Below are 10,443 nucleotides of genomic sequence, written 5' to 3'. Positions count from 1 at the left end.
CTAAAAATTAGTGCTTTCCTCGTGAAACAAGAAAAAGGACGAGCAAGTCCAGAGAAAATACAGCGATGGGGTACGCAATTTTAGTTTCACGTAATATTCTATTATTTGATTACTTGTTTTATGCAAATGTGTTTGCTATGACTAGGTTTCTATATTATGTATCGTTTATTCAACTCATGGGAATGTGTTGATGCTAGACATGTTATGCAAATATATTTTATTCAATTTTCATGGAAAGTTTTGATGATAGAATTATTATGCAATTTATCTTTTAACTATACAGTTATTAGTTAATTGGTAGAATTGATTACATGCGATCCAAATATTCATATGTGTAAGATTTCATATGGTTATATTAAATAACTTCCTTTGGTATTAGGACGATACAGATCATCGTGAGTTAACGATAATGCTCTAATTATATCTGATTTTGTAATGCTTGGATAATCTTGTAGTTAAGTAATGCCGTGAGTTACATTTCATTTGAATTTCATGCAATAGTAATCTAACATATAGTAGCATATTTAAAATAATAAGGTAAAATTGGATAGATTTTCACGTGCTAATCTAAGACTTGCCGCTGAAAGCGAGGTCAATGTCCTACTGTACTAAGTCAGAATTTACGCGGTGTGTGGATGGCCACATGATCTTAATAACGATTAAGTCAATTGTATACATGTCAATAAAACGTAATCATTATTATGGGGTAAATTTGTCCTGTAAGAAACAGCTTTCGGAGAGAAGGACGAGACATTCTGAAGATAGGAGTAAAGGGGGAAAAGAAAGAAAGAAGGACGAGGTCAGAATGAATGGACCAGGAAGTTCGTGAAGGGGAAAACCAAGAGTTCAGTAAGGATGAACTAGGAAACGTTGATATACGGTCAAAGTGAATGAAGGTGATGCAATCAATCGTGGACATTGAGCTCTTCACACCTCTCGTTGTGATGATGTAATGACCCAAATTGGACACACCTGTTAAATTCTACTTATATAATCTAACTTCAATTTGAATTACCATTTTAATTTGTTCTTGTTAAATTTGTTATTTTCTTGTCAAAGGGGGCTCGTATTGCTTATTTCTTCCCATTATTCTCACTCAGTTCTCTATTGAAATCCCATCCTTCTTTCACTCCCGCCGGCCTAAAATATCGAGGGAAGTCATCCTCTGGATAACACAGCGAAACCCAATTAACCACCCCTCTTATAAGAGGGCGACGTTACAATATCAAAGTGTGTTGTTCATGTATTCCAATTCCAACTGTTCACTAAATCTAAAGATAATTTTGCCCATTGTTTCTGCTAGTTAAAAAATGGGTATCAAGACCTACTGTACTGTTTTTAAATTTAATAAAAACGATTGAACTTTAAAATTCATAATTTCACAACTGTTGCTATAGAGATTTACAACTATAGTAAAATTCAAATTGACAATTATCAAACACCTATTATCCCAAGGGATGATTGTTTCGTTAACAAAGTAGAGGATGAAATAATTGTATTTCTGCTTGTTTGCTATGTTTTTGAAGACATTAAAAGAATTGCATTTCATTATTTAAAGCATGTTAAATATTATTTTGGCATGGCCAAGAGTTATTTTGCTATTTAGTAAGCATTTCTAAAATAATAAAAGACTCATTGAATCGTTAGGTAGTTATGTTATTTATTTTTTTACCTTTAGCTGATATCACTCCATGTCTTTCTTTTATGTGGAAGTTGGAAGTATAGTTTGAAGTACTTATTAGTAAGTTGTACCTGAACCATTATTGCTACCGAATTAAGATGAGTATATATGGTCGGCATGACTCTACAGATGTGACATACATAATCTCGGTTGCTCTCATTTGATAATTTTAAATATCAAATTCATTTTGGCATGTTTCCCCAATCGGAGGAAACTCATACGCTTTACTAATAATGTAACGGTCAGATACATTTCTTTTACAATTTTAAATAGGAAAAATATAAGAATAGTTTCTTCATGTTGGGATCAGCTTAGCTCTATTCCATGAATCTGGGATCAACACAGAATACACTCATATGTGGGGATCAGCCTAGCATAGATTTAGTTAAGATGGGATCGGCAAAGAATACAATAACATGATTGGATCAGCCTAGCACATAGTCTACTTAAGCTAGGATCAGCCTATAATACGCATGAATGCTGAGATCAGCCTAGCACCACTTATTCTTGAGCTGGAATCAGTCCAGAATAAAAAATAATGCGGAAATCAGGATAGCATAGATTTACTTGAAGATGGGATCATCCCAGAATATACTCGAATGCTGGGGTCAGTCTAGAACATATTTTTCTTGAGCTGGGATCAGCCTAGCGCAATTCTACTTGTGATGGGATCAGCTCATAATACACCGTAATGCTGGGATCAGCCTAGCACCAATTGGGAATGAGTCTTTTACATTGAGCTGGGATCAGCCTAGCACCAATTCTACTTAAGCTGGGTTCAGCCCAGAATAAACTTATGCTGGGATCAGCCTAGCACTAATTGGGAATCAGTCCTTTATATTCAGTTTCTAGCCTATGAGTAGTCCCCACAGAGACAGGCAAATATTTTTAAATATTTAAATTACATATTAATGTTATTTTGGTTATCAGTTTGATGTTGTAGAATATTAATAATGATGAATAGTGGCATGCTTGAGAGAAAAGGAGAAAGTATGTAAGAGAGAGATGAATGCATATACTAATGTATCATATATTTCTTACAATGCATGTATTAAATCATTTCTCGTACAATTCATTGTTATATGTTTATGCATAAAATGATAATTTATTAAATTTTAGTTTAGGCACAGCTTGATGATCTTGAGTTACTGTATGCACACATTGCCATTGTTACAATGGGGTTTGTCTGATAATAACCATTGAGGGAGGAATTGGGGATGTGATAGGATGATGTAATGTCAAATTATAAGGCTTAGTCAGTGGCTAACACTTGGATTGGGGTGCTGTACATGTACCTTGAAATTGAGAGGCAGACGGTGAATTATGCAAGAGACTGTTATTAGCCCCTTACTTGCTGTCTTCTTGGGGCTTGTTGGTAGATCAATGGGGTGGGGTGGGGGCATGAGCATAAATATTGGTATTGGTTGGCATTGGCATTGGCAGGAGAATTCAAGCAGCCAAGCAAATTAGATAATCTTACATAACATTTCATGACCATATAGAGTACCATGTGATCAGTTACTTCTCTGGCTTTCAAAAAGGACACACAACGAATGTAGAATTTCACTTCTCTGGCTTTTCAAAGGTACATACAATGGATTTAGAGACTCTGTATCAAACTTTTCTTATGGATCTGTGCTGGCCCACCACCACCCAATAATGAATATATCGTGGGATGTACCCTTATGTTGTATATGCGCATGGGGCTACCAAGGGATATATATTTTCCCCCAATCGGATACTCATAAGCTATACTAATAACGTAAAGGTCATGCCCATTAAATACATTTCTTTCACAGTTTTAAACAGGAAAATTATAAGAATATTTTCTTCATGCTGGAATCAGCCTAGCTCTATTCCACGAATCTGGGATCAACCCGGAATACACTCAAATGCGTGGATCAGCATAGCATAGATTTAGTTAAGATGGGATCAGCCCAGAATACATTAGCATGCTGGAATCAGCCTAGCACATAGTCTACTTAAGCTGGGATCAGCCCAGAATACACTTGAATACTGGGATCAGCTTAGCAATGATTGTACTTGAGTTGGGATCATCCCAGAATGCACAGTAATGTTGGCCTCATCTTAGCATATATTTACTTGAAGCTGGGATCAGCCTAGAATATATTCGAATGCTGGGATCAGCCTAGCACAGATTTTCCTTGAGCTGGTATCAACTTAGCACCAAATCAACTTGAGCTGAGATCAGCCCTGAATACACTGTAATGCTGAGATCAGCCTAGCGCTGATAGGGAATCAGTCTTTTACATTCAGATTCGAGCCCATGAGTAGCCCCCACAGAGAGAGCCAAATATTTTGTAAATATCTAAATTGCATATTGATGTTACTTTAGTTATGAGTTTTATGTTGTAGAATATTGGTAATAATAAATAGTGGCATTTTTGAGAGAATGGGAGAGAATGCCTGAGGGAGAGGTTCAAATGCATATACTCATCTATCCTATATTTCTTACAGTGGATGTATTACATCATTAATCGTACAATTTAGTATTGTGTTGTTGTGCATGAACATACATACATACATACATACATACATACATACATACCCTGCGTTTACGGAGTGCATTATACATTCATGTATTCGTTAAACACGTTTCATACATGCCATCCGATTCGGCCTGAAAAAATTATTTTAAATCAGTGCATTACCAGTGAATTGGTCCAATTAGCTGACATTAATATGTTCTATGATCCTCTGGTTTGTTTGCTTCACCTTTTAATTGTTAGCTGGTATAGTCTTCATGTTTTGAGTTAGCGGAAATTGGTAGTATCAATGACGGCGACTGGGATCCTTGATAATTTGAATAATAATTATTTTTAGTCAACCATTTAAGACTGTATGATATATACTCAATGTATTTATAGCCCCTGTTGTTTAATCTGTATGCATCCTTGCATTTAAGTTTGGTTTTCTCTTCTTTATTTCTTCGGAACATACTCATTTCGATAGCCCTACAATGTAAGACATAGCACAGTTTTTAAACTCCCAGAACAAACATATCGGGTAATGTGTCATACGTTGTGGGACTAACATGTTGACAGCCCTGTCATGCGGTCTACTCTGTAAGATTATAACAGTGCATAACACAGTTTCCGAAACGTTGCCAAGAGCGACAGCATTAATCAATATGTGCCACGAAATACAAAACTAATTTTACTCTTCGGGCAATACAGTCGCAATGTAGTAATGTGTACATTTTGAGCTGATAATTTCTATATAGAATCATTGTGAAAATTGACTAAATACATGTATGCACATGCAATACTACTAGCTCGTGCTTGTTTGAATATTCCAACAAAAAAAGGTTTTATGGGCTTTGTTGGCTGTGGGTTTTGTGCGGTTCTGTTAGAACTGTGGGTTGTGTGGATTTTTTTGGAATTTTCGGCTCTGTTGGTTGTCAGTTTTGTTAGGAGTATATAAGGCTTTGTGGGCTGCTTGTGGGGGTTCGGTCAGCTAGCAGCAATCAAACTGGGCACATGACAGTTATTGTGAGTTTTAATTTTGTTTTATGTTGTTTATTATAGAGTTGTGTAACTTTTTGCAATATTTTGGACAGTAAATGTTTGTTTAAAGTTATTTAAGCACAGCGCAATATTTATTTAAGGTGTTTTTGGTTGTTTTTAATTATTTCTCTCTTCTAAAATGATATGCATCTAGTAATTTATAATTTATTTTTACAAGCAAACTATAAATGTTTATATCATTTGTTATTTGAAACTCAGTTACACGGTCAAGTGAGTGTTGTCCTCACATACCAATAAATTTTATTCATTTATTTATTAATATTTTGTTATTTATTGGTTTTATGACGCTCAGTGCAAACGAGAAATTTCTTTACACTACAAATATATAATTACTTTCTTAAAATGTAGGTTAAAAAGCGCTCTTAGGGAAATAGAATGTCTAAGTCATTGTGTGTGCTTTCTTCACCAACTCGACATTCTAAATTAAATTCAACAATACTTGATTAATCTAGCAATATATAAAGACATAATTTATTTATGTTTCTATTTTATAATTTACTAGTTGTCTACTCATTGTCATTTTTTCCTCACCGACTTGACAACCAATATATTTCTATATCCATTCACTTCAAATAAGTAGTAACCTATAGTTAAAGTGTAAAGTCAAGCAAGTGTTTTCCTTGCAGATTTTACATTTCACATATTACGATCAAGTCTTAACTTCTCTTCTTTAGTAAAAGTTATTACAACTAAATCCAAATATGGTAAATATTATATCATTTTCACTCATCTAAAAGAGTATTACTAAAACGAACAAATAGTATAGTGATAATGTGTATCCTGACCTTGTGTGAGATTGTTATATACCAAACTGTACCTTAAGACCATGCTAGTATTCTGCCTTGTATACAAAACAATAAGATTATCATGGTTATGAACTTACTTTTTTCAAGTTTTTTTAGAAATAAATGAATCATCTTGTGTTATGGTTTACTCCATTCTCCACTTCTTAGTCAGCTGATAAGAAGCATACATATCCATAATGCAATACTCCTATGTATTATTTTATGGTTAGGCGTTTGTTTATAGCCTGAGGAGACACATAAATGACCCAGGAATGACATTGCAACGTGCACGTTGTTGGAGTTCAGCATCAGGGAAGAAATAATAACAAACTACATAATTGTTGCTGCAGGCCACTTTCAGTGACTTCATTATATATTATATATAGAAATAAAACATAATTATAGTCAAAAGATATACAAATGCATACTTTACATACATAATGAAGCTCAAGTGCTTGAACTTTTGGGCTCCGACCGCCACCACACAGAGAAGACCCGCCACATCAAGCGCTCTCTGTGTAGCCCAAAAGGAGAGGGGGGGGGTATACCTGCAGCAAGCCAACAACAAAGATGGAAGGAAATTTAAGCATAATGTGATAAGAAAAGAACTCTGCAAAGCAGACAACATAGTCCAAACCTTTAAATACAGATATAAAGTAGAAACATTGGTGTTTCTTTGTAAAAATTACAAGAAACAAAAAGAAAAACAAAACATGTATCAGTATACAGTTAAAGTAAAACATTTAAGCATAAAAACCATATATGTCATATGTACAAGTATACATTTAAGTCCAATTTGTGTAGCCCCCATGTGAAGTGCAATGCTCTTCAATGAACCCATAAGAAGAGCAGCGACTTGTCATATAAGGACCACGGAAAGTGAAATGCTCTCCAATGAACCCATATAAAGAGCAGTAACCGTAAGATGTGGACAGCTGTATTGGTCTGTGCACCCACGAGACCTGGAAGAACAACACTCGGAAAACAGAACCCGCGGGAAGTGATTAAAGTCTATACTCCTAAATTAGAATATAAAGTAAAAACAAAGTAAACAATAAACAACCTAACCATCATATAGACAAATAAGCAGATAATGCCGAATTGTGCACCCCACACTGTGAAAAGAATATATTACATATCGGATCGCTCTCTAAAATTCCGGTTAGCCCGCTGGTCCCAGCTTTTGATAAAAGATTGTGAAGTGATAAGACCTGCTCTTCAATGAACCCATATGAAGAGCGTTGACTTTGCGTTATGGTCCGTGAGCCCACGAGACCTGGAAGGAGAATCGGAAAGAAGAACAGTATGTACTAAATCAGAGATTGGAAATTATATCGCTCAGGCGTATATATTTCTTGAAGGCATCGGACCTCCACCGACCCAAGACTCGAATAAGACTGTCCGAGAGACCCTGCATAGCACGCTCTGTGGCTGCCCCTATCCTAAAACTATGTGTTTTAAACAATTGAGGGTTAAAACCGCATTGCACTAGCGCTGTGCGCAGAGATTTGCTGAATTCTTGCCTAGTTATGGGCAACCCCACAGAGGTAATGAAAAGTGGTCCAGCCTGACAACCCCGCAGTTGCAAATAATGGCGCAGCGCTTGAACAAAGCATTGGTCTTGTAATTTTTGGGGCACGATCCTTAAGCGAAAAATTTTACCATTGGAGTGTTTGTAATTTGCAAAGTGAACCACTAAACCGCTGTCATTGATAAGAACCTGAGAGAATTGAAGCAAGTTGGGATTGCTGCAACCCGTCTGTCTAACAGTAATTTCCCCCACCCGCAGAAAAGCATGAAATGCAAGAAGAAACATAGATTTAAATAAAGCCGCACGAAAAGCATTGTGGGTAAATGTCGGCAGGATTAGCACGAGTTTGTTTAGCATACATTTATCAATTGGTAGTCTGGCATCTGTTTGTGGTAAATGTTTATGAATCGCCTGTAGTAGTTTTTGAATAAGAAAGGAATTGGTTGGGTCAGGAATATTTCTTAGTTTGTGCACATAGCCAATAACCGTTATATATGTAGATATGGTTGATGGTGCGTAGTGTTTTTCAAAAAGGTACGAGATAAAAAGTGCCAGATTGGTACTTGAAACGGGAAAATCACTTTGAGTCGAATGTGATGTTGGGCGTGTACAACCCCAATTGTGTGACTAATGAGTCGACGAAGGAATGCTCGGCCTGGAAGAATCACACCACAAGCAAAATTGAGGGTACCAATTATGGACTGAAGATTATGAAGTGTAATCTTTGGTTTCTGCAGGCAGCATTGTATCAGTTCATGACATGTTGCAAGTTTGTCAAGCGGTAGACGCACTTCCATTATCTCTGAATCCAATTCATAACCCAAGAAAGTCAACACAGGGGCAGGGAGGAAGGTTTTTTCCTCTGCCATAGGAATGCCAATATCTTTACAGAGTCGTAAGAAGTCGTTGAGTTTCTGTAAACATCCAACGTAATTACTATCTAATATGAGAAAATCATCCAATATATGAACCATATGATGTATCCCCAATTTATTGTTGGCTATCCAGTGCAAAGCCCTGCTAAAATTTTCAAAAATACTACAGCTCGAACTGCACCCCATTGGTAAACATTTATCAAAATAGAACTTGTTTTCCCATTGAAAGCCAAGCAGGTGATATTGGGAAGGCATGACCGGTATGATTCGAAAAGCACTGGCTATATCAGTTTTGGCCATATAACACCCTTTTCCTAACTGTTTAATAAAAGATATAGCATCTTCAACCGTAGCATACTGGACTGACAACTGTTCTGGAAGAATATTATCGTTGACCGAGTGTCCTTGCGGATGTGACAAGTGATGAATGAGACGGTAAGTGCCACTAGTCTTTTTCTCAATCAGTCCTAAGGGAGAAATCTGCATTACCTGAAATGGTCGAGAACAGAAGGGACCCGCAAGTTCCCAAGTGTCAATTCCTTCTGGATTTTTTCCGTCACTATTTCTGGCTGTGCCTCAGCCGAAGGCAAGTTGTTACAACCCGATGTGGAGATGGACCCACTGTGACCGATGTCAAAGCCCAGAGTGAAACCATTGAATAGATATTGTGTTGAGAGGGGGTCGAACCCTTTTAACCAGAATAGAAGGCGATGTGGTGAAATTGGCTTAGGTAACGCCTTACTTGAGTGGTCTAGGGGTGCCTGATGGGGCACCGCCCGCACTATTTTGGGTTGGTGTTGCTCCCGATTTTGGGATCCCACGAAAAATCAAAGGTTTATTTTGACTTTCCAACTTTTGAGAATAACGTGGCAAAATTTTAAACGGCTGAGTAACATTCTGTTTGCACGCTGTAAAGGGGTGGTTACCGAGACAGTTGAAACATTTGTGCTGGAACGAGCAGGCCACACCAGCTGTACAGTTTCTACCCTTGTGATAGGTAAAACAGACCCCCCTGGGATATCTAACTCCTGAGGAATTTTGATGTTGATATTGCTGTTGAGATTGTGCAATCCCTTGCACATCTACAACCGACTGCAGGTACAACTCTAAGTGTGTTGTGCCCCATTCGGTTTCATGGCGACTGACCAGTTGACGGAACTGTTCGACATAGTAACGCCAGTTAGCCTTTTTGTTGTAAAGAGTCATGACTGTCTCCATATGTTGAGACAAACCCGCAATTGATGCAGTTTTAGTCCCGGCGAGAATTGCCACAAACCTATTCCAAGCGAATAGCCATTAGTGAAGAGAAAGAGGGGTTTTCTTCTGACTAGGGACCAATCTAATTTCGGGGGAATCGTGATTGATGTCAATTTGCATTTTGAATGTCTCCTCACTCCTATCAGGGAGAAGCAGGGACAAATCAATGTAATGACCTTCTAAAATGAGCTCCTTTACCTTAACAGGGATAGCAGATGTTATTTGGGTGGAGGCACTAACAAATTTAGACTGGTTAATACACAGCTGTGCTGACTGAATGTGATTATTGATAGGGGTGCACAAAGCAGCATTACCTAACCCTGTATTCCCCACCAATGCAGATGTTGCGATATCGACGGCCTGTTTGACCACCTCATGACTCACCTCATGACTCCCCAGCTGTGACGTAGATGCCGCTGGTGATAGATTCCCAAGTTGTGACGTCGATAGATTGGCGACGTCACGGGTCCTCTGCTGGGATGTAGATGCCACCGGTGCTGGATCAGCAGTAGCAGCCGCTTGGTGTATCGGTTGCATGCAGTTTAAAATGTTGGCCATTCTGTCGTCCACGTGTGCTTTGATGGTTTCGGTGACCTCTCTCGTTATATTTCTTATCGTCTCCGCGTCGAAGTTGAAAGCGCCCGGAGATGTGGTCGTAGACGTTCTCTGCCTGACCTTCCTGGTGTTCCCCACCTGCTGCACCCTTTTTGACGCTTTCCGTTGCGGAGGCGCTCTTTTTCGTGTAGCAGTCATCGATTCCACTACC

At 37.9% G+C, this 10,443-nt stretch overlaps 1 protein-coding gene across 1 annotated transcript; it reads right to left on the bottom strand.

Moving 5' to 3' along the window:
* Positions 1-9,158: 9,158 nt before the first annotated feature.
* On the bottom strand, positions 9,159-10,235 carry LOC149771583 (uncharacterized). Its single transcript, XM_089948321.1, has 2 exons — positions 9,741-10,235; positions 9,159-9,710 (listed from the first exon to the last, which is right to left on the bottom strand). The coding sequence occupies exons 1-2, from the start codon at positions 10,233-10,235 to the stop codon at positions 9,159-9,161; spliced, it is 1,047 nt and encodes a 348-aa protein (XP_089804447.1).
* Between the last annotated feature and the right edge of the window lie 208 nt (positions 10,236-10,443).

This window comes from Sinohyriopsis cumingii, unplaced genomic scaffold, assembly GCF_028554795.1.
Source record: "Sinohyriopsis cumingii isolate HCF-2022 unplaced genomic scaffold, ASM2855479v2 utg001752l, whole genome shotgun sequence".
Lineage (NCBI taxonomy): Eukaryota > Metazoa > Mollusca > Bivalvia > Unionida > Unionidae > Sinohyriopsis > Sinohyriopsis cumingii.
Note: the sequence above shows the minus strand (reverse complement) of the source record. Positions and strands in the feature narration are given on the sequence as shown.

Excerpts from the sequence above, each read along its gene's own strand:
- LOC149771583 (XM_089948321.1), bottom strand. The coding sequence starts at position 10,235 with ATGGCCAACATTTTAAACTGCATGCAACCGATACACCAAGCGGCTGCT. Across the intron at positions 9,711-9,740 it reads GATTGGTCCCTAGTCAGAAG|TTCGCTTGGAATAGGTTTGT; the intron begins AAAACCCCTCTT and ends CACTAATGGCTA.